This window comes from Narcine bancroftii, chromosome 1, assembly GCF_036971445.1.
Source record: "Narcine bancroftii isolate sNarBan1 chromosome 1, sNarBan1.hap1, whole genome shotgun sequence".
NCBI classification, from domain to species: Eukaryota; Metazoa; Chordata; class Chondrichthyes; order Torpediniformes; family Narcinidae; genus Narcine; species Narcine bancroftii.
This window is the reverse complement of record NC_091469.1, coordinates 280,710,902-280,736,132: the sequence shown is the minus strand read 5'-3', so window position 1 is coordinate 280,736,132 and position 25,231 is coordinate 280,710,902. Positions and strand designations below refer to the sequence as shown.

Genomic DNA, 25,231 nt, shown 5'->3' with positions numbered 1-25,231 from the left:
TGCTTTCTTCATTATGGATACGTTGAATTCTGATTTATTCATCCCAATCATCCTCCTTACAAATATTAAAATCAATTGATTCAGTTTAGTCAGGGCTGACTATATTATTAAAATAAATTTAGGATATTGTTTGGATGTCTAATGGTTATCTTGCCCCTGAGCTGCTCCTTTTTGGCAGGAATATTTGATAGCCATGCTTGCAAGAATAACTAAAGGAATCATTATCTCCGTTCTCCTGTTACGCGATCCCCTATGACTGTCCTTTTAAAATGACCTTTTTTTTTGGTGACATGGATTTTGCTTTGCATTAATGTCGTTTGTGCTCTATCCAAGGGGGAATGGTCTAATGTTTTTCTTTGGTCAGGTTTAAAGACTCTGGTTAGTCAGGGAGTGAGCAACCCTTTAGTGGACTTGACATCGTTGGAGGACAAATCACTGGGTGAGGTGAGCATTAATTCCTGTTACTGGAATGAGAGAATTCATAAGCAATATGACCTGCATCTAGCTGATAAAATCATAAATTTTGTGGAGCTTGTCACTTGCAGCAGGAGCACTGGTTTGTAAGCTATTTGCCTATTATTGGTGATAAACTAAAAAGCAAGGTAGAGGAAATGCAAAAGCAGCCATGTAATTAATTACATCTGTCTTGATCATAACTGGCAAAATGGTGAGACACATCTTGGTATGCAGATGCAAATTGTGATTACCGCTTGGCCAAGTGTTTGGCTAGATTGTAATCTCAGGAGTAAAAGAACACATCTAAATTACTTACTCCTGCCTCCACTCATAAGACTTTATGGTTGTGGGGAGTGTGGATCTACATAAGTAGTATAAATAAAGGTCCAATGGGAAGAGAATTGCACTCATCTCATCCATCTCCTCACAAATGCTTAAAGAAACCACTGGCTATCTAAGTGAATGGAGAACAATCAAAATCTGAAGCAAGAGAAAAAACCATGATAAAATATTAACTAAAATAGACACCGCAATCAAAATGTGTCAGCAGTTCCTTTGTAGTTAACGCTTTTATAGTAATGTAATATAGTTGATGGTATGGGTGTTATTGTGCAGTGCAGCCTTGTGGGTCTGTGACTGTGCTGTATCTCTAAAATTGAATTCTGAGCAGTTGTCTTTCACAAGCATGGCTTGTGTATGTTGAGTATTGTGTATATAAACTGGATATTCAATATGACTAATATCCAATCTTAACAATATACTCTATTAGGTTCAGCATCAGGAGTCATTTCTAAAAATTGATCCATTGTTCATGTTGTAGTGTTTGCTGTCACCCAAAACTAATTTCCTCAGTGGTTGTTGATTTAGCATGCTCTTGACTTTTAGAATTGTCACACTTTCAGAAACCTTCTACATTTTTCACTCCAATATTTCCTCTAACTTTCTGACCATATAACCATATAACTACTTACAGCGCAGAACAGGCCAGTTCGGCCCTACTAGTCCATGCCGTAACAAATCCCCACCCTCCTAGTCCCACTGACCAGCACCCGGACCATACCCCTCCAGTCCTCTCCTCTCCATGTAACTATCCAGTCTATCCTTAAATGTAACCAATGATCCCGCCTCAACCACGTCTTCCAGAAGCTCATTCCACATCCCTACTACCCTTTGCGTAAAGAAATTTCCCCTCATGTTCCCCTTATAATTTTCCCCCTTCAATCTTAAACCATGCCCTCTAGTTTGAATCTCCCCCACTCTTAATTGAAAAAGCCTATCCACATTTAAAATCTTAAACACCTCTATCAAGTCCCCTCTCAATCTTCTACGCTCCAGAGAAAAAAGCCCTAGTCTGCACAACCTTTCCCTGTAACTCAAACCTTGATCCATTGTTCATGTTGTAGTGTTTGCTGTCACCCAAAACTAATTTCCTCAGTGGTTGTTGATTTAGCATGCTCTTGACTTTTAGAATTGTCACACTTTCAGAAACCTTCTACATTTTTAGCATGTCAACATTCTCGTGAACCTTCTCTGCACTCTCTATTTTGTTTATATCTTTCCTATAATTTGGTGACCAAAACTTTACACAGTACTCCAAATTTGGCCTCACCAATGACGATCTGTGATTTTTAAAAATCTGAACAATTAGAGTCCTTTCTCTGAGTTACATAGACTTAAAACCTTTTTGTATCTTTCTGTCCTTTAATATGCTCCTTGTATCTTTTATTTCACCTTTGGAAATTTTAATTCTGTTATTTGTGCAATTGAAAACTTCATTTCTATTATTTGTTATCAACCAAAAACATTAATATTTTTTGTCTGCATGAATGTTGCTTAACCTCTTCAATTTTCCAGCAGTTTCTATTGTGTTTCAGATTTTCAGAATCTGCAGTATTTTGTTCGGATTTTAGGTTAATTTAATCTAAAAGAGTGCACCTTTGTCAATTTTAATAATTCCACCAAACTGCATAGGAAGTTGGAAGGCTGCTATTGTGTGCTCATATTCTGAAGTAGGCGTGTATCTATATCTTTTGGTCAAGGAGTTTTGGGGCAATTAACCTCCCCCACCTATCTGTGAACAGGAGAAGGGAGTTGTCATTGGCTAGCCCAAAAGCTAATTGACCACAAACTTGTATTAATGATGACTTGTGTGAGGATCATAAAGATGCTCTTGTCCTCAATTATATGGACTGTTTGAGCTTGATATGTGGTGTATGAGAAATTTTATGACTGATTTGTCTTTCATACATTCTCAGTGCGTTGCTACTCCAGGCATTTACAACCACAAGTATTAGATAAAACTTTAAAAATGTTTGATTAACCTCCCAAGACTTCTCTGTGTTGAAATTTGACAGAAATTCTGAAATGTGTGTGTGTGTGTGTGTGTGTGTGTGTGTGTGTGTGTGTGTGTGTGTGTGTGTGTGTGTGTGTGTGTGTGTGTGTGTGTGTGTGTGTGTGTGATTAACTTGGGTAATGTGTGAGAGTAGGTATATATGTTTGCTCACAGATAATTAATTTTGCATAGTGTAGGGGGAGAATTTTATGTGGCTATCATGCAGTCATTGCAAAGTTGTTTACATTGGTGTGGAAGCCGAATAAAACTACTGTATATGTGGAAAATTGTTGTTCCCAGGGTTATGGATCTTCTTCAGCACAGTCGTCATCCAAATCCAATAGGGAGAGCAGCAATGCTGCTATAATCCGTCGCTTCAACCATCACAGTGCCATGGTGCTGGCAGCTGTCCTCCGTAGACAGTATGTATCACTTTCTTTTACTGCAACTTCCTCTATAAATCTCTGTCCGTCTTTTTCACACCTTCTCTCTCTCCCTGCTCCAACCTATATAAAGAAGAATGAACACTCAAGCCTGTGTCTTTCTAAAACTTAGAAAAGAATAGTGCAGAGATAGGCCCACCATATGATATAATTCTCAACTAGTCCCAACTTCCTGTATGTGGCCCATATCTGTATTTCCCCTACCTTTCACTTGTCTAATGTCTCTTGAATATGACTGTTGTATTTGCTTCTGCCACCTCCCCTGACAATGGGTTGCAGCCACCTACGACCCTCTAGGTTTAAATAAATCGTACAAATGTTCTTTAAACTTTCCTTTCTCACCTGAAACCCATGCTCTCCTGCATTTGACATTTCCATCTGGGGTGGGGGGTGGGGGGGGGGTGGGAAGAAGAATCTTACTAGCAAGGCTATTTACTGCTTTCACAATTGTGTAATGGTTCCATCAGGTGGTGCCTCAGTCTCTGACACTCCAGAGGAAACAATCCAAGTTTTTCCAACCTCTCCTTTTAGCTAGCACAGTACAATACAAGCGACAACCTAGTGAACCTCTTCTGCATACTCTCCAAAGTCTCCACATCCTTCCTGTTTTGTGGCAACCAGAATTGCACATAATTGCACGTGTGGCCTAACCAAAGTTTTGTACAGCTGCTAACTTTTGACTTGCTAACTTTTATATTCAATATCCTGACCAATGAAAGCAAACTTGTTCTACACCTTCTTTACTATCTATCCATTTGTGTTGCCATTTTCAAGAAGCTATTGGCACATCCCAATACCTCTGTACATCAGTGCTCCTAAGGGTCTTTCCATTCCTTATGCATTTGAGATCCCAAAATGCATCAGCTTTCTTGTGGGGTTTTCTTATCTAGTGGAGCTTTTCCTGACTAAAAATCAAGTGCTTGAATACCATCTGGGTCTTTTTGGTGGTCCAAAGCCTCAAGTCTATCCAGTTTCATTACTGCTCAATTGAGTTCAGCTGAAACATCATGTGCTGCAAATGTAATCTGGAACTTTACCTTGGAGTTCCATTAGTCTGCACTCAGTTCATTAAGGCTTTGCTTTGTTTTGAATGAAGCAAGAAAAATATTGAAACAATATTAACACATTCTCTGAGAACTAAATTTGTCAATACTTGGCTGTTTAACTATCAAGACACTGAGTAGTGGTTTGACAATATACTGGCAAATTTTCCAGATTTTTTTTCTCTATAAATATCCAAATGTTTTTATTTCATATACCACAAAGTGATTATAATTATGAATTAAAGGGAGTAGAAAATCTGCAAACACTGCAGACCCTGGGTTGTGCTGCCAGCGAACCATGTTCTTGACCATGGTTTTCAGCTTTGGCTGCACATTCTGCTTACACTTTGGACTCCCATCTCACATTCCAGACTAATGAATGGCCAGATGCAGGTTCCAGAGTTTTAGTGTACCATTCAAATTCTGATGTGAATTTAATCAATGACTCTAGAAATCTTTTACATAGTATCACATATTTTCCATATTATTTAATAGTTCTCATACTTCTGCCAGTATTCTCAGTAATTAGTTTATCAGGTTCAAAATAAAATTAAGCATTTTTTAAATTAATTTTTTTGTTAAGATTTAAATTCGTCCAGTTACACATTCTTTCATCTTACTTATTTTAAGGCTTCCTTTTTGCCAAAAAAGCATAGATATTTTGCCTTAGGGCTTCGATTCTGAAAATTGCAATTGAACTATTTATGGAATTTTCAAAAATACATTGGCCACGTTGGCAGTTTTATGGAGGTTCAGTGCACAAGGCAACAGATCTTTCTTCTGGAGATGCCTATTGAAGCACAGAATTCAGATGACAGCGGTGGCATATATGATTTCCCACCACACCGATTCACAATTAATTATGATAACACAGCTTCCATCTTGTCTGTTGCTATTGATTAACTCTGACTGTACGTGCATATTTTTTGCCTTGTGGCTTGCAAGTTGCAGCTTCAAAGGTGGAAAATTTATTTCCTGTCTACTAAACTGAGAAAAGAGAACATCTTTCAAATACGTTTTAAGGTTGATTTTTAAAAAAAATTGTTTGTTTTATTGTCAATATCTGCCAGTGGTACGATCTCAGCAAACAAAGTCTTTTTACTTAGTGAACATTAAAAAGTAGAGGAAATCAAAACAAACTACAGCCACATTTTCCAGCAAGGAACTTTGTTAGAAAAGTGCAAATTGAAGGAAAATTGCAAATGAATTGTTCATCTTTGTCACTTGCAGTAGTGTGGTCTGATTAATTGACAAAGTAATTACTTTATTATGTCTGTATGGCTATTTCACCATATAAAGCAGTTTTTTATTTTTAAAAAAAGTACACAAATCAAATAAGTTAAATTATTTCCTATGAAAGGTAGGTTAATGGCATTAATCCTGCAATGGCAACTGCCGATGATGGATGAACAAGTGATCAGAGGAAGGATGCCTATGTAACATATTCATTTTTGTCTCTCTTTTGCAGAGAACTGCACAATGATCAGAACAGTGAGAATAATAACACTGATGGTAATTCTCGAGATTCTGATTGTTTCCAGCCACCAGTCAAAAAGGTGAGGATATAGCAAAAACCCAGAAGAAATACTGCAGTATATAAAATTGGGAAAATGCTGCCTTCTAAAGTGTGAACCATACTGATTAATGAGGATCATACTTCAGTAAATAGTTAGTAGTAGTTAGGATGGCAGCTGACAAAATGTCTTTAGTGTTGAATACAACCATCCATGAGACTTATTTTGATTTCTTCTGGAAACTGTTTACTCACTTCAGTCAATAATTTGTTACTCTTCCCGGATGACTTGGCAACTTTCACTAAGAGCATCCAAGTGTCACATACTCCAGGATAGACTATTGTTTGATTTAAAAAAAAAATAATAATAATTGGTTGGTTTCCAATGTGGCAACAATAGGGGCACCACACTGAACTTCTGCAAAGAAGGAAGTACAGGACCAGCTCCTTGTAACTGATAGTCATTCATTTCAACCAGTCCCAATTACAATTGCCCACACTTTTTCTATATCCTATTCAGCTCTTTTCCTTCAACCTGGTAATGCATTTTAAATTGTGATAAGAGTATTTTTTGTGGCTGTTTATTCCGAAAGGACAAACAGCATCTTCAGGAAGTGGAAAAGTGGGCCAAGGTAAATGGAATTTAACCTGGATAAATGTGTGATGTTGCAATTTTGTCGGTTATACCAGGGAAGGATTTGCACAGTAAATAGTGGGATTTGGGAGAGTACTCCACAGAGAACCATGGGCAAATGTTCACTCCATATAGATGCATCACCACCTGCTATTAATGCTGCCATCAATTGTCGATGAAATGCTCAGCGAGGCCATTGGCCTATGGATGGTAAGCCATAGTGCAAAGATCAGTGAGAGCTTGAAACAATGTTGACTTGAACTGAGACCCTCTATCCATTGTAATAGTGACCAGAACACCGAAAGATGGAATCCAACGATTCATGAAAGCCCTAGCGACTGTCTCCACAGAGATATCAATGATAGGAATGGCCTCCTGCCACCTGATAGTCTGGTCTTCTCACATGAGCAGATAAGTATATCCCTGAGATGGCAGAAGCAGGACTACCAAGTCTAGGTGCATGTGCTAGAAACAGGAATCCGGCACAACAAAATCCCCCAGCTTGGATTTCGTGTGTCTGGAGACTTTAGGAGCTTTGACAAGGCAGGCAGGTCTTTGCCTACAATCCGAGGCCAGGTAAAATGTTCTGTAGCTAGTTTGATTGATGTTCTTCTGCCAGGATGCGATAAATTGTGAAGTGCCTCAAAAATCTCCTTAACCATGTCATATAGCAGATTACCATCTGGATCCACTAAGACATCCTCCACAGGCAATCTGTTCTGGAAGACACTCCACAAGTAAACCCTATTTTTTCTTCTGACTCGTCACATTGAGGGCAGAGAAACGTGCTTCGAGGATCGTGAACCATGCTGGTGCATTATTAATAAAAAAGGGAGAATCTTTAGTTTGACCTCCCCAACTGCTCCTGTTATGGATTTATCTTCATCACTATTCATTTTAAATTAGAAGGTACTGTAAATTCATGGGGTCACCACTTGTAAAAGCACTGATTTACCACAGCTTATAAAGAATACACTCACTCGTTTCAGCACATTGACTTTTAATATTTACTAGACACAACATTGTATTTTTCAAGTACCCAAACACCACCTAGCTAAACTCCTTTGACCTCATTGGCTCACTGCCACACGTGTGATCCTAACGCTCTCACTCTCCTCCTGTATCTGAGATTCATCACCTGTATACTGACGCTTAACAGATTCGTACATGTGCGCTATTACTCCCGCGCATCGCTTACATTATTAGCGGCGCACTGCTCCCGACGAAGATAAGTACGCGACCACGACACACCTTCACACAGAGAAGACAGAATAAATGGTAGAAGCAAGGACAATTATAATGTTCATAAGACATTTAGACAGGTACATAAATGGGATATGCTTAGAGGAATGTGGGCTGAAACTTGTAGGACTAGCTTGGTTGGTGTAAAGAAGTTGGGACGATAGGACTGTTTCCATGTAATAGAACTCTGTGATTCTAAATGTTTAAATTTGTTCATATTTCTGTGTTAATAAGTTTTGATTGCATTTTGTTCAGAATCTTTTGCATTTAATCTTGGTTCTAATTCCCATAGTTGACTGTGAAAATTTATTGCAATTTTTCAGGATTACGGCACAGAAAATGTCCCTTCTAGTCTGTGCAAAACTATTATTCTGACTTGACCCACTGACTTGCACCCATTCCACATCCCTGCATACCCCTACCATCCATGTAGGTATCCATATTTTTCATAAATGTTAAAATTGAGCCCACATTCACCACTTCAGATGGTAGGTTGTTCCATACTCCCACCACTCTTTATATGAAGAAATTCCTCTAAACTTTTCCCCTTTTATCCTGAACTTATGCCCTCTTGTTTGTGTCTCACCTAACCTCAGAGTAAAAAGCCTCCTTGCATTTGCTCTGTCAATAGCAATCATAATTTTGTATACCTCTATCAAATCTCCCCTTGTTCTTCTACGCTTCAGGGAATGAAGTCCTATCCTGTTTGTTTAACCTTTAACTGTAACTCAGTTTATCATGTCCCAACAACATACCAGTAAATATTTTCTGTACTCTTTCAATCTTATTGATATCCTTCCTGTAGTTACTTGACCAAAACTGCACACAATACTCCAAATATGGCCTCAAACCAATGTTTTATATAACTTTACTATAGCATCCCAACTCTTAGACTGTATATTTTGACTTATGAAGACTGATGTGCAAAAGCTCTTTATGATCCTATCTACCCATGATGCCACTTTCAGGGAATTATGTATCTATATTCCCAGATTAATTTTTTCTACCATGTTCCTCAGTGCCATACCATTTACTGTGTATGTCCTACCTTGGTTTATCCTTCCAAATGCAACACCTCACACTTGTCTGCATTAAATTCCATCTGCCATATAATAGCCCATTTTTCCAGCTGGTCCAGATCCCTCTGCAAGCTTTGAAAAACTTCCTTGTTGTCCACTACACTTTCATTCTTTGTACCATCTGCAAACTTGCTAATCCAATTTACCACAATATCATCTAGATCATTGATATAGATGACAACAAACAATGGACCCAGCACCAATCCTTGAGGCGCACTACTAGTCACAGGCTTCCAATCTGAGAAGCAATCATCCACCACTACTCTCTGGCTTCTTCCATAAAGCCAATGTCAAATCCAGTTTATTACCTCATCATGAATACTGAGCGACTGAACCTTCCTGATTCACCTTCCATGCGGGACCTTGTCAAAGGCCTTACTAAAGTCCATGTAGACAACATTGTGACAGATTATGTTATATTTTATATTGTATATAGATATGTTTTAAAGGAGATAAATTGTGGGTTTTCTTAGTGCAGGTCATACAAACACTTCACAACACAGATTTCATTTAAAATGCCAGAGCTCTGCTCAAACCAGACAGTCAAGGCTCCCAATGCCTTGGTAAAGACAATGGAAATTGCTTTGCTGAAGGACTTCACAAGTAGGTGTTCATTGGATATGCTGTGGAGTAATGGATTATTGTTTTGGAAAGCAACAGGAGAATGGATTCAGAAGATTGGGTCTGGTGCCACAGTCTGTTTGAATGCAGTTTGCTGTTCTAAGAAGCTCATGTGGTTTTGCAAGCAGAGAGAGACAAACAGGTTTTTTTCTCAGAGAGAGTGAGAGAGATTTCAGTTCTACAGTTCAGCAGCAGCAGCTGGGACTGGAACAGGACAAGCTGGCAAGCTTGGGAAAAATGCCATTTTGAAGACAGTTTGTGAGCTCTTAGTTCAGTCTGGTCAAAGCCCTTGTGGTCCATACAAGAGGAGAGGACTGGCTGCATAATGTTTCACTTGAAATAAAGGAAACAAAAAGGAACTCTATGGTGACCTGAAAGAAAGAGGTTATTATCTGGAAAACCCTGATGGGACAAGTTTCTTTGGCAAGACACTGAAGGGGCTGATCGGAAGGAACCAGTTTGTGTCCAATGAGCAACAAATCTCTTTCTGAAAACCAACAAGAACCTTCCTGAGCATTAACCATTTACCTTTCAAACACCAAAGCCTGGTGAAATTCATAAATGTTAAATTCTGTGCACAGTATAACAATGGCCTGATACCAGTGAACTTGGAGGAGTGAGAAGTGAGATTGGACTATGAATCAAATAACTTTTCTGAACTTACACACACATTTATACATGTGTGCTTAGAATTAGAAGGAGGTTAAGTTAATAGTAATGAGTTAAAGTTAGATCCTCTTTTTATGTTTAAAGACAATTAAAAGCAACTTTTGTTTAAGTATCCATTTGTCATGGTGAATTTCTATTGCTGCTGGGTTTTGGGGTCCTCTGGACCCGTAACAACATCCACAGCCTTGTCTTCATCAACTTTCCTGGTAATCGCCTTGGAAAAACTCTATAAGGTATGTTAAACATGACTTAACACACACAAAGCCATGTTGTCTATTCCAAACTTGTCCCTGATTATCCAAATACTTGTCTATTTGATTTCTTCGAGTACCTTTCAATAAATTATCTGCTACTGATGTCAGGCTCACCAGTCTAAAATTTCCTGGGTTATATTTGGATCCTTTTTAAACAATGGAACAACATGTGCCACTCTCCAGTCCTCCAGAACTTTACCTGCGACTTTTAAATGTATTTGCCCTGAAATTTCTGCACTAGCCTCCATCAGGCCCTGGGGATTTATCCACTGTTATTTGGTTTAAGACAGCAAGCATTTCCTCTTCTTTAAACTCCCTAGGTTCCATGACCTTGTTGGCTGTTTGCCTCACATCCGTCGACTCTATAACAGTTTGCTGAGTAAATACAGATGAAAAAAATTATGATCTCCCCCATCTCTTATGGCTCCATACATAGCCAACAACTAATCTTTAAGAGGACCAATTTTGTCCCTAATATCCTAATATTATAGTAGTTAATATACCTGTAGGAACCCTTAGGATTTTCCTTCATCTTGTCTGCATATAGAGGTACCTCTAGCCCTCCTGATTCCTTCAAGTTGTTTCCTGCATTTTTTATACCCCTCTAGTACCTTATTTGCTCTTTGTTGCCTCTATCTGCAATACACATCTTTCCTCTTAACCAGATCCCCAATATCTCTTGAAAACCAAGGTTTTCTTGTCTGTTAACATTGCCTTTCATCCTTCCAGAAATGTACAAACACTTTACTCTCAAAATTGTAGCTTTGAAGACCTTCCACTTACTTGCCAGAAAACAATCTAGCCCAATCATTCTTTTTAGATTCCTTCTCATTTCCTCAAAATTGGTCTTTTTCCAATTCTGAATCTCAAGCCTAAGACCAGACCTATCCTTATCCATAATTATCTTGAAACTAATGGCATTTTGATCATTGGACTCAAAATATTCCCCTATTTATACTTCTGCTACCTGTCCTGTCTCATTCCCTAATAGGAGGTCAATATTGCACTCTCCCATTGATACTTTGATATACTGAATTAAAAAAAAAATTCCTGACAAACTCTTAAGCCATCCAGTCCTTTTACAATGAACATATCCATTATATTGTTACATTTCTTTTGCAAAGGTGAAGTTACAAGAAGCCATAGAATATGAAGACCTTGGAGAAAAGAACACAAAAAAGACTGTTGCACTAAATTTGAAGAAGGCTGACAGGTAGAGTTTTTAACATGGATCCATTATTAAGGATGACGTGACCTAAGTTTGTAGTCAAATTAAACACATAATGAAAAATGTTTTGGTACAGGTTGAGTACCCCGTAGTCGAATATCTGAAATGATCTATAATCTGAAACTTTTTTCGTCCATGATCCCATAAGGTAATACGTAATAGAGTTCGGAGAAAGGAATTTAGCGGACATAAGTAGTGCATTATATAGTGTGGATGCATATGTAAATATTTCTATTGTAATGTGAATGCATGTATCTTTAAGTCTGAGTGATTGAGTGCATTTGTTAAATGGTGTTCCAAAATCCAAAAAAATCCGTAATCCAAAACACTTCTGGTTCTATGCATTTCAGATAACATTTAAAATTTATTCTTTAATGAACTTGCTCTGGGAGGATACTGTGAGGATCTTTCAATCTTGCACTGTTTTGTGATATTTTTGGGAGAACATAAGAGACTGCTTATTCTTCCCCAAAACCTTTCACATTTATTTTAAGAAAATAAGCAACTCGTTCTCCTAACAGTGTCTCTGGAAGATGAATCTATAATCATTTAAGAAATAGCACTTTAACATGGTCTACATTCCTGTAATAAAATTTTTAATTAGACATCAAAATTTTCTTCATGCAATTTCTTATTCTGGACCCAGATTTGTCCTTTGCTTTTGAAAGTAGCAATCATGTTCCAAGTCATACAAATACCAGAATCTATTGTCATGGAAAGAAAATGGGAGGGAGAAGGGAAGGGGGAGGAGCATCGGCTGGTGGGTGATAGGTGGATGCCAGTCCAAGAGGGAACAAGAGAAAGGAGCTGAGAGATGATAGGAGGAAAGGGCAGAGGGCGAAGAAAGATAGATGTATGATGGGAGAAGGAAAGGAAGGAGCGAGGGAGATGAAGAAAGGGAGCAGCTGGATGAGGGGAAGGAGGTTAAGGGAAATTGGAAGTTGATATTAATGCTTAGTAGGAAACTGCTGGATAGGGCTATAAATTGAGGGTGGTGGGTTTAACAGTTTGGACAAGTATGGGTAAAGTTAAAGGGAAAGAGAGTACAGGAAAGGTTATTAAAGCCTCCAGAGTAAAAGATAGGTCAGAAAGTTTAGAAAAGAATAAAAATTTGGACTTTGGCACCACAGAGGCAAATGTGAGAAGGACATTTAATACAACAGTGTTGTATTTAAATGCCTGCGGGGTGTGTTAAATAAATAAATAGATTGATTTATAGATCAAGGTAGTGTAAAATAAATAAATAGATAAAACATGGTAGGTGATCTTAAAGCACAGTTAGAAATTGGCAGGTATGATATGTGTATAACAAAGACTTTGCAGAAGGAGGATCACATCTGGAAGCAAACAACCGAGGATACACATCCTATTGAAATGACAGGCTGGGGGCAGAGGGGGTTGGGTGACACTATTGCTTTTAAAATAAAATGAAATAAGATCCTTACTGAAAGTAACATTGGATCAAAGGTTGTTGAATCATTGTGGGTAGAGTTAAGAAACTGCAAGGGTTAAAAAAAAACTGATAGGAGTTGCATACAGGCAGTCAGGATGTGGGGTTCAAATTACAAAAGTTAGAGAAGGGATGTGAAAAGGCAATGATACAATGGTCATGGGGGACTTCAATGTGCAGGTAGACTGGGAAAACCTGGTTAGTGCTGGATCCCAAGAGAGAGAGAATTTGTGGAATGCATATGAGATAGCTTTTTAGGTCAGTTTGTGGTCAAGCTAAAGTTGAATGTATCGGTATTACAGTTACTATGGAGGCATGAGAGAGGATTTGATCAAGTTAATTGGAAGGGACACTAGCAGGGAAGATGATGTGCAGCAATGGCAGGAGTTTCTAGAAATAATTTGAAAGACACTGAATTGTTTAATCCCAGAGAAGAAACAGCATTCTAAAGGGAGGGTGAGATACAGTTTTGCAACAATTAGCAGGAAACCAGAGGATCGAATAGCTTTTAAAAACCAACAGAAGGCAACAAAAAGATGAAGTAGGAAAGTAAGATTGGCAATAACATGAAAGAGAACACCAAATATTTTTTCAGATATATGAAGAGTAAAAGGGAGTCAAGAGTGGACATCGGACTGCTGGAAAATGAGACTAGAGAAGTTGCAATGGGGAACAAAGAAATGGCCGATGAACTGAATAGGTATTTTGCATCAGTCTTCACTGTGGAAGACAGCAGTGATAGATCAGAAATTCGAGAGTGTCAGGGGCCAGAAGTGAGTATCGCTGCTATTATGAAGGAGAAGGTGTTTGGGAAGATAAAGGTGGATAAGTCACCTGGACTGGATGGACCATACCCCAGGATTCAGAAAGACTTAGCTGAAGTGATTGTGAATGCATTAGTAGTGATCTTTCAGGAATCCCTAGAGTCGAGACTGATTCCAGAGGACTGAAAAATTGCAAATGTTAGTCCACCCTTTAAGAAGGGAGAGAGGCAAAAGACAGGAAATTATAGGCCAGTGAGCCCAACTTTAGTGGTTGGCAAGATTCTCAATCAATTATTAAGGATGACGTTTTGGAATACTTGAAACATGGATTGAAGTTGGCATGGTTTCCTTCAGGGGAGATGTTGCCTTACAAATCTGATGGAGTTCTTTGAGAAAGTAATGAAAATGATCAACAAAAGAAAGTCAGTGTACGTTGTTTACTTGGATTTTCAGAAGGCCTTTGACAAGGTGAAGCACATGAGGCTGCTAAACAAGATGGGAGCTTGTGGTATCATGGGAAAGAACTTGGATAGAAGATAGGGTGACTGGGAGAATGCTTAGAGTGGTGGGGAAAGTAGGTCTTTTCTGGCTGACTGCTGATAACTAGTCGTGTTTCACAGTGGTCAGTGTTGGGTCTGCTACTTTTCACGCTGCCTTAGAATGATTTAGATGATAGAATTGATGGTTTGTGGCCAAGGTCGAAAAGGATACAAAGATAGAGAAGGCTTGTAGACAAAATTTGGGGGTGGATAGACAGGTGATTGAGAAGGAAAATGATCAGTACAGTGATGGAGGAGAGATGGAAAGAAATAATAGAGTTGACTGTAAAGATGGGGACAAACAAAGAGAAAGATGTGAGAAATCTCTGAAATGCATTTACTTTAATGCTAGGAGTATTGTAAGGAAAATGGACAAGTTGACGATATGGTTAAACACTTGTCAGTATGGCGTGGTAGCGATTAGTGAAATGTGGTTGCAGGAGGGTTGTGACTGACAGCTAAATATTCCTGGATTTCGCTGCTTTAGGTGTGATAGAATTGGAGGGGCAAGAGGGGGTGGTGTAGCTTTGCTTGTCAGGGAAAATATTACAGCGGTGCTTAGGCAAGATAGAATGGAAGGCTCGTCAAGGGAGGTGGTATGGGTGGAATTGAGAAATGGGAAAGGAGAAGTTGGACTTGTAGGGGTGTATTATAGACTACCTAGTGGGGAATGAGGAATAGACAAGCAAATTTGTAAGGAAATAGCAGAGATTTGTAATAAGGACAGGGTTGTGTTAGTGGGGGATTTTAGTTTCCCGAATATAGATTGGGAAACACATTCTGTGAAAGGGCTGGATGGATTAGAATTTGTAAAATGTGTGCAGGCTAGTTTTTTGCAGCATCACATTGAGGTAACGACTAGAGAAGGGACAGTGTTGGATCTACTGTTAGGGAATGAGATAGGGCAGGTGACAGAGGTATGTGTTGAGAGCACTTCAGATCCAGTGATCATAGTACCATTAGTTTCAATATAATTATGGAAAGTGATAGGTCTGGTCCAAAGATTAAGGTTTGTGATTGGGGAAAAGCCAGATTTGAAGAGATGAGAAAGGATTTGTGAGGAGTGGATTGGGATGATTTGTTTTATGGGAAGGATGTAGAGGAGAATTGGAAGTCTTTTAAAGGTGAGATTTTGAGGGTACAGAATCTTTATGTTCCTGTTAGGATAAAAGGCAGAGCCAAAAGTTCAAAAGAGCCATGGTTTTCAAGGGATATTAGAAATTTGGTTTGAATAAAAAGGGAGGCCTACATTTAATATAAGAAACAAGGTGTAAATGAGATGCTTGGAAAATACATGGATTGTAAAAAGATTCTTAAAAAAGAAATTGGGAAAGCAAAAAGAAGGGACGAGTTGGCTATAGCAAACAGGGTGAAAATAAATCCAAAGGATTTTTACAAATATATAAATAGCAAAAGGAGAGTGAAGGATAAAATTGGTCCCTTAGAGAATCAGAGTGGACAATTGTGGGTGGAGCCAAATGAGATGAGGGAGATATTGAACAAGTTATTTTCTTCGGTATTCACTAGGGAAAACAATATGGAATTGTGTAGGATAAGAGAAGCAAAAGGAGTGATTATGGAAAATGTAGGGATTAGGAAAGAGGGGGTATTGGAGCTTTTGAAGCATATAGAGATGAATAAGTCTCCGGGTCCCGATGGAATTTTCCCCAGGACCTTGAAGGAAGTCAGGGAAGAAAGAGCGGAGGCTTTTACAGTGATTTTTCAAGTCATTAGAGAGGGGCATAGTGCCGGAGGATTGGCGTATAGAACATGTGGTTCCTTTGTTTAAAAAGGGTTCGAGGAGTAAGCCTAGCAATTATAGGCCTGTAAGTTTGACATCTGTGGCCGGTAAGCTAATGGAGAGTATTCTTAGAGATGATATATAGACACAAGATTCTAGAGAGACAGGGTCTGATCAGGAATACTCATCATGGGTTTGTGCATGGAAGGTCACATTTGACAAATTTCTTTGAGGTGGTGACTAGGAATGTTGATGAGGGTAAAGCAGTAGATATTGTCTATCTGGATTTCAGTAAGGCCTTTGATAAGATTCCACATGGAAGGTTGGTAAGGAAGGTTCAGGTGCTAGGTTTTAATTTTGAGTGGCTAGAAGGTAGATGCCAGGGAGTCATGGTGGATAACTATCTGTCAGGATAGAGGCCAGTAACAAACAGTGTGCCTCAGAGATCAGTATTGGGTTCCTTGTTATTTGTCATTTACATTAATGATTTGGATGATGGAGTGGTAAACTGGATTATTAAATATGCAGATGATACAAAAATAGGTGGAGTTGTGGATGGTGAAGGTTTTCCGAGATTGTAGAAAGATTTGGACTGATTAGAAGAGTGGGCTGAAAGATGGCAGATGGAGTTTAATACAGGTAAGTATGAAGTGCTTCATTTTGGAAAGAATAATCAAAACAGGACATATGCAGTAAAGGGGAGAGCATTGAGGAATGCAGAAGAACAGAAAGATCTAGGAATAACGGTTCATCGTTCTTTGAAGGTGAAATCTCGTGGATAGAGTGGTGAAGAAAGCTTTTGGTATGCTGGCCTTTATAAATCAAAGCATAGAATATAGGAGTTGGGAAGTGATGTTGAGACTATTCAAGGCATTGGTGAGGCCAAATTTGGAATACTGTGTACAATTCTGGTCACCAAATTATAGAAAGAATATCAATAAGGTAGAGAGGGTGCGGAGAAGATTTACTAAAATGTTGCCCGGATTTCAGAATCTAGATTACCAAGAAAGATTGAGTTGATTAGGTCTTTATTCATTGGAGTGTAGAAGGTTGAGGGAGGATTTGATATTTAAAATGATGAGGGGGATAGATAGAATTGATGTGAATAGGCTCTTTCCCTTGAGGGTAGGTGAGATTCAAACGAGAGTTCATGGTTGAGAGTTGGGGGCAAAAGTTTAGAAGTAACTTGAGAGGGAACCTCTTCACTCAGAGAGTGGTGGCTGAGTGGAATAACCTTCCGGAGGAGGTGGTCACTGCAAAGTCAATTTTGTCATTCAAGGAAATGTTGGATAGGTCTATGGGTAGGAGGGGATTGGAGGGTTATGGGCAAAGTGCAGGTAGGTGGGACTAGAGGAGATCAGTACAGACTAGAGGAGCCGAGATGGCGTGTTTCCATACTGTAATTGTTATATGGTTATTGGAGAGGCAGGTAATGCTGGGGAATTAGATTGTCTGCACAGGAACTTGGATTGGGAGAATAGGCAAAGAATGGTTATATAGTTCAGTAGGGTTTGGTGGCAGAAAGTGTTTGGCAAGGACCAGAAGGGCCAAGTTGGCCTGTTTCTGTGCTGTAATTGTTATATGGTTAAATGGCAGATAGAATACAACATTGGGAAGTGTATTGTCATGAACTCCAGTAGAAGGAGTAAAGGCATAGACTATTTTCTAAATGAGGAGAGAATTCAGAAAGCTGAAGTCCAAAGGGATTTAGGACTCCTAGTGCAGGATTCCCAAAAGCCGAACTTGCAGGTTGATTCAGTAGTAAGGAAGGTAAATACACTGTTTGCATTCATTTTGAGAGGACTAGAATAGAAAGGTAAAGATGTTATACTGAGGCTTTATGAGGCATTAGCCAGACCACATTTGGAGTATTGTGAACAACTTTGTATCCCATATCTCAGGAAAGGTGTTCTACATCTCAAAATTAATGTATAAAGAACACTTGATGGCTCTGGGCCTGTACCTGCTGCTGCTCAAAAGGATGGGGGGGGATTTCATTGAAACATACTGAATATTGAAAGGGGTTGATCGAGTGCATGTAGAGAAGTTTCCAGTGGTGGGAGAGTCTAGTACCAGAGGGCAAAGCCTTGGAATAATAGGGCATCGCTTTAAAACAGATAAGATGTTTCTTCAGCCAGAGAGAGATGAATCAGTGAATCTATTGCCACAAACGACTGCGAAAGCGAAGTTATGGGATATGTTTAAAGCAGATGTTGATAGGTTTAATTGACTTGTGCTGATAAATAAAAATTATTTAGCTGATGCTGTCCAAGCTTTGTAATAACCAACTCCCATACTGAATAATTCTACCATTATTTTAAGTTTATTACCGCATATTGTAGAAAAAATGAGGAGAATTAATAATAGAATTCTTTTTTCAAAATATTATAAATGTGCCCCAGGAACAGCAATCTATGGATATATGTACAAAAATCTTTGAAAGTGCCATAATAGGTATAGAAAAGAATTAAAGCATATGGGAGCCTTGCTTTTGGTCTCTGAACTGCCATGTTGTCTAACCATGCTGAAGGAAAGTTGTGAAAATCTTGGCGATCCCCAAATAGACAGTCGAAAAATTCCAGGGAAAGTAGCACAAAGTGTTAGAGGAACTCAGCAGGTCAGGTGGAATCCATGGAAGGCAATAGGCAGTTAGGTAATTCAAGAATGGGAATTAATGTGGATAGACTGGTGAAGGTTGGGCAGTTCTCAATGGTGCAGAGATCTGAGAGAAGTATAATTATGAATCTACAGATATAAAAGGAAACTGTTTCTATGGGCAGAATGAACAAAAACCAGAGAATGTATGAAGCAAATTGCCTGAAGAACCAAAAGTGATTCTGGGGAAAAGCTCTTCAAGTACTCAGCAGTTAAAATTTGGAATGCCGTGGGCTGGTGGAGGCAAATTCAAACATTGTTTAAAGTGAACCTGGATAGGTACTTGAGAAGAAAAAGTGCAGATTTATGGAGAGAATATGGGAAATGGCATCAGCTTGATTGCTCTTGCATAGAGCTGGCATGGACTTGATTAACCAAATTACTTCTTTCCATGCTGCAACCTATCTGCCCTAAGATTTAAGGGCATCCTCTTTGGATGTTTCTGCCTCAATTTCAGCTTTGTATTTAATTCAGGGTCAGGAGAATACCATGTAAAAACTGGGCACCATCTTTTCTTCTGGGGCTTTATTGAACCATTTGATAAATCCATTGGGAAGGACATTTGTATAAAGGAATGATATTCTCAGGAGGTGATGGTACTTGAGACAAAGCTTTCTTGTATGTCATCTATGTCTCATTTGCCTGCATGAGCCCCCTGTTGGTGTGGAGATGGATCAACATCAATAGCTAGTTTGAACTTGTCATGGGAAGGGAAGGAAGGTGAAGTCAATTGCAGTAAAAGAAAGCAGTTGTACTTTAACAACTGGTCTGACTATGGTCACTGTCAAATTTCATCTGAAACAACTGCATGACAAAATTCTGGATTGTTCCAAAGAGGACACATTCCAATATTACAACTGCTGGAAGATCATCAACTTAATGGAAGAAGCAGTTTCTAGTGAAGAAAATGTCAGTAACTAAATGCTGCTGAATGACACGTTCCACTGAGTATGTACTGACTGATGCACTGCAGCAAGGCTCTACAGGGAGAAACAATAGTATAGGGATCTACTGAAGCTGAGCCCAGCATAACATCCCTTCAAACACTTCATTGAAATGTTTGAAGAAGAAATATTAATATCTTGACACTTTGAGTAATTCCTTTGAATTGCTTGGTGAAGGGAATAAAGATGGTATGTCCTGATTGCTTTGCTTTATATTTTATGAGTAAATAATGTTTTTGGAAAAAAAAATTCAGCATCATGTGCACTTTGTATTGTTTATAATATTTTACCTGGGAACATTTATGAGCCATTCTGAATCTGTTTATGATTGGAATGAACAGAGATATTGTTTCATGAAATATGAAAGTCAAATACGGTATGTTGTTTCTTAATGTTCTGGAAATTGCTCTCATACAACAAAATTAGAGATCTACTAACAAAATGGAAGTTTTCTTCACATATTGTGGTGAATACCAAACATTCTTTTTTTAATTATTTTCAGGTATTTTCATGGCCCAACACCTGTTCATTCTCAGCACTATGCATCTAGTCAGGATATTATAAACTCAGTCCACTGTATTCAACAAGAAATGTCTAACTATAGCCCCAGACTTACTCAGGTATGATTATATGTCTAAAAATATTAAACAGAAATGTTTTATGCCTAATCCTGTCATGTTTGCGCATGTGTAGTTTCCAAAAGGTCAGAGCACAGTAGAAATAATTTTTGTAAATGTAAGCTAAACCACTGAGATAATTAAGATCTCCTTTGACAGGCAAACTATTATATAAATCTTACATTTGACGGAAAATGCTTTAAATATTTGTGTTTCCAGCATCTGCAATATTGACTTTTTAAATTCGGCACACCAATTATGGGGAACTACTGAGTTTAATAATAATGTGAACTGTATGTTTAATATTTATCCTTCCACTTAACAACATGCTGAAGATTGAAAAGATTAAAATATTGGATCCATCTTTGTAGATGTGGTTCTTGCTTCTCATTTGCAAAGCTCGTTCAAATCTGTTGGTCTCTCTTTTAATTTATACAAATTGAATTTTCAACAAGTTTATTATAGGAATAAGACATTAAATTTTGAAATCCTCTATTTCAGGCCAACACTGTAGTTGAAGTGGCAAATAGGAATCAACAATTTGCTTCAGTGCCCCTGATATAGAGAAACTGAGCTTGATTGTTTGCTGCTGACTCCATGTTACGTCAGATCAACATTAGCTGATATTCTCACCCTTGCTTTCATATAGTCTCACAGAAAGTTCACTTCAACGAGGTATTTAAACCAGGCAAGAATCTATAGAACTGAACAATAAGCTGTGTTAGCTTGAAAGCTTTTGAAGACATCTAATTTTTGACTTCCTATTAGCTCAGTTTGTAATTTCAGTCAGACATTTCCTCATTTGTTATCCACTCTCTAGTTAAAAATGTTTCTTTTTCTCCCATGTCATGAGAGGAATAATTCTGGTAAACATAGAGTTTTTTTGCCCAAAGTGGAGCAATTGAGAAACTGAGAACGGGTTTAAGGTGAGGAGGCAGTGATTTTATAGGAATATAGGAGGGGTAACTTTTATTAATGCAAAGGGTGGTGGGTGCAGAGGAGGTAGTTGAGACAGTACTATTGCAACATTTAAGAAACATTTAGATGGATACATGGATAGGATAGGTTTAGAGATATACAACCCAAATGCAGACAGGTGGTACTAGTATGGGTGGAACATATTTGGTTGGTGTGGACAGGTTGTTACAAAAGGCTGTATGACTGACTCTTCTGAACATAATGAAACCACTTTTCTTCAAATACTCTTGCACTGAAACTCTGAAATAATTCCTGGACTGCCATCTTCTACTGACCAAAAAAAAACCCATTGAAATAAGCTTTTAGTAACACTTCAGATTTAGAACTTGCTTTTCTTTGCTTTTATCATTATTTATGATGCTGAACCAAGCCATTAAAGACCTCAACAATGAAGACGCTGTTTACATCCGGTACCGCACGGATGGCAGTCTCTTCAATCTGAGGCGCCTGCAAGCTCACACCAAGACACAAGAGAAACTTGTCTGTGAATTACTCTTTGCAGACGATGCCGCTTTAGTTGCCCATTCAGAGCCAGCTCTTCAGCGCTTGACGTCCTGTTTTGCGGAAACTGCCAAAATGTTTGGCCTGGAAGTCAGCCTGAAGAAAACTGAGGTTCTCCATCAGCCAGCTCCCCACCATGACTACCAGCCCCCCCCACATCTCCATCGGGCACACAAAACTCAAAACGGTCAACCAGTTTACCTATCTCGGCTGCACCATTTCATCAGATGCAAGAATCGACAACGAGATAGACAACAGACTCGCCAAGGCAAAGAGCGCCTTTGGAAGACTACACAAAAGAGTCTGGAAAAACAACCAACTGAAAAACCTCACAAAGACAAGCGTATACAGAGCCGTTGTCATACCCAGACTCCTGTTCGGCTCCGAATCATGGGTCCTCTACCGGCATCACCTACGGCTCCTAGAACGCTTCCACCAGCGTTGTCTCAGCTCCATCCTCAACATTCACTGGAGCGCTTTCATCCCTAACGTCGAAGTACTCGAGATGGCAGAGGTCGACAGCATCGAGTCCACGCTGCTGAAGATCCAGCTGCGCTGGGTGGGTCACGTCTCCAGAATGGAGGACCATCACCTTCCCAAGATCGTGTTATATGGCGAGCTCTCCACTGGCCACCGTGACAAAGGTGCACCAAAGAAGAGGTACAAGGACTGCCTAAAGAAATCTCTTGGTGCCTGCCACATTGACCACCACCAGTGGGCTGATATCGCCTCAAACCGTGCATCTTGGCGCCTCACAGTTCGGTGGGCAGCAACCTCCTTTGAAGAAGACCGCAGAGCCCACCTCACTGACAAAAGGCAAAGGAGGAAAAACCCAACACCCAATCCCAACCAACCAATTTTCCCCTGCAACCATGTCTGCCTGTCCTGCATCGGACTTGTCAGCCACAAACGAGCCTGCAGCTGACGTGGACATTTACCCCCTCCATAAATCTTCGTTCGCGAAGCCAAGCCAAAGAAGAAGAAAGATAAATAGTAAAATTTCAAGTCTTTCAGTTTTACTTTACCTAACATTGCAAGAAATGTAGCTTCAGAATTTCATAATTCTAACCCTTTTCTTTCTGGCACATTGCCTTCTTGTTTTTGATGTCTTTTTAAGTGTCTTCTGATGCTTAATGTACCTTGTTCCTACTGTATAGTGTTAGTTTTGTTGTACACCCCTATTGAATTAGTTAAAAGCCTTTCCTACTGCACTGGTTTATTTCTCACATAGACTGGATCCAGCTATATTGAGATGTAATCCACCCAACTTGAACATATCATTGCTGTCATCTGATTATGAAGGGTATGGATAGGATAGATGTAGGAAGGTTTTTTGAGCTGGCCGGGGTAACTAAAATGAGAGGACACAGTCTCAAGATTCGGGGGAGTAGATTTAGGACAGAGATGAGGAAAAATAGTTTTTCCCAGAGAGTAGTGAATGTTTGGAATTATCTAACCAGGGAAATGGTTGAGGCTGCCTCATTAAACATATTTAAAATTTGGTTAGATAAATTTTTACATGATAGGGGAATTAGGGGATATGGGGAGAAGGCAGGTAGGTGGAGTTAGGTCATAAATTAGATCAGCCATGATTGTATTGAATGGCGGAGCAGGGTCGATGGGCCATTTTTGGCCTATTCCTGTTCCTACTTCCTATGTTCCTATACCAAGGGTCCAAAAATATGAAAACAATTCCTATCCCACATCACATGTTAATCTGTCTTGTTCTACTGTACATCAACGGCAGCAGTGGAGTAATCTAGAAATTGCTGCCCTTTGAATTTTAGCATTGTATTATCCATCAAAATCCTTAACCTATCTGCTCTTGTCATTAATTTTTTGATAGTAAATGTCTCCAAACTCAATCCTATGGAAGCCTGCTTGTATCCTTTTCCAGTGTCCTTTCAAGTAATGTTCTTACTCTTCCTTAGCTCAGGTGCATGTGCATTATGCAGCTGCCTTTCTAGCTTTGAAAATCAGCAGTATTTTTTTGATACACAAAGGCAGTCTGAAAAATTCAATTTACTACTAGTCTACTATCTGGTTGATGGCATAGGTATCAACTGTAATAGAGTTTTTATTTACATCTCATCATCTATGGGACAGAAATAAAAGGTAATTCACTGATATCCATGTTACTTGATAGGTTCTGTCCAACAGTGTGGTCAGCAGTGCAATAACTGACCTTTCACCTGGTGGCGTGCTTATGCAGGGAGGAACATCACAAGCGATAAATCGTAAGTATTTGTCCAAAAGCACATCATAAAAATTTGTGCAAATGTCACTAAAGTGGAGTTTGCATGACTATATTACAACTCCTCACTGTTCACCATAACCTTTATCTAAAAATCATGCATACCAGCTAACCATGAGATTAATTTAGAGATTACACAGAAACAGTTCTCAGAGTTCTGTGTTGTGGTTCAGAATTACACAATAATGGATGGTGTAGAATAAGAATGCTCCATGATACGTAATTGTTCTGAGCTGATCTTTATTCGAGTAACCATGAGAGAGGAGGCATAAATGAGAAAAGAAATGTTATCCTTTGTTCATTCCCTCAGTGGTAAGAAAATAATGAAGTAGAAGTTGATATTTGGGAGGAGAATTTTTGCAGGTAAATCAGTAATCTAACAAACATTTTAGCTTTTGCTGGTATAAATATCTGGGCCATATTATTTAATCAATTATCAAATTTGTTTTTGAAATATTTAGATTTATAACTTTAATCTGGGTTTTCCTACTATAGTTTTCCAGTCTCATTGCTTAAAATATCAATTTTTCAAAAGAATGTAAATTTGTATTGACAAAAAAGCAAAAGCAGTTATCCACATATATTATCAGTTTTGAAGCAGCTAAGTCAGATTGTCCTGGGAAGAAGTAGCTGTGTCTACTTACATACTGGCAGATTTTATTTCCCTTAGATTTCTAGGAAATTTCCAGAAGTCACTACTGCTCTAACAGTTCCAAACATGGAATCCCAAGTGGTATTACGTGAATTTCTTTAATGAAGCTGGATCTGAATTTGACAGATATTTGCAAAATTATATACTCCAAATATTGCAAGTCCTTTTTGCCAATCGTTCATGGAGAACACTCTTGACGATGCTTTTTGGAATAATCTATCACTGGAACTTTATGAATATTTCTTTTCAATGGTTTTATTGGTTTGACAAGTAAATGTTACATAGGGACATAATAAAATATTTTAAAAATAACATATAATTTAAAAAAAACTAGACTAATTAGAGGTCACTGGCTAAACAGAAGCATTCCACTACCTGACAATAAAAAGGTAATCAATGGGGTCAAAAACCAAAAGTTAACTAATCTTACAAATTTTGAAAATAATTAAGAAAAGAACCCCATAAAGAAACAAAGTAAAGATTAATTTCAGTAGATGAGCATCTATTTTTTTTTCCAAAGTCAAACATGCCATCATATCATATTGAGTGGAAGGGACAGCATCTTTCCATCTCATTAATATGTCCCTTCACACGATAAGGGAAGCAAGGGATTGTGAAGCAG

General features: G+C 38.7%; 2 protein-coding genes across 5 annotated transcripts in view; one reads left to right on the top strand and one right to left on the bottom strand.

Moving 5' to 3' along the window:
* The window catches only part of LOC138744767 (L-lactate dehydrogenase A chain), a 77,367-nt gene that overhangs the window by 39,500 nt on the left and 12,636 nt on the right, over positions 1 to 25,231 (bottom strand). The gene's annotated exons all lie outside the window — the stretch shown is intronic.
* Positions 1 to 25,231, top strand: part of gtf2h1 (general transcription factor IIH, polypeptide 1) — a 58,515-nt gene that overhangs the window by 23,797 nt on the left and 9,487 nt on the right. For 3 of the 4 annotated variants that reach the window (XR_011345722.1, XR_011345726.1, XM_069901316.1), the window contains exons 8-13: positions 365 to 444; positions 3,089 to 3,210; positions 5,743 to 5,830; positions 11,411 to 11,499; positions 20,110 to 20,227; positions 23,850 to 23,940. Coding sequence is in view for 1 of the 4 variants with exons in the window: in XM_069901316.1 (XP_069757417.1) it covers positions 365 to 444; positions 3,089 to 3,210; positions 5,743 to 5,830; positions 11,411 to 11,499; positions 20,110 to 20,227; positions 23,850 to 23,940 (588 nt within the window). In the remaining 3 variants the exon portion in view is untranslated. Of the gene's footprint in view, positions 1 to 364; positions 445 to 3,088; positions 3,211 to 5,742; positions 5,831 to 11,410; positions 11,500 to 20,109; positions 20,228 to 20,725; positions 20,900 to 23,849; positions 23,941 to 25,231 lie in introns of those variants that run through there. The other variant, XR_011345742.1, reaches the window with a different exon arrangement.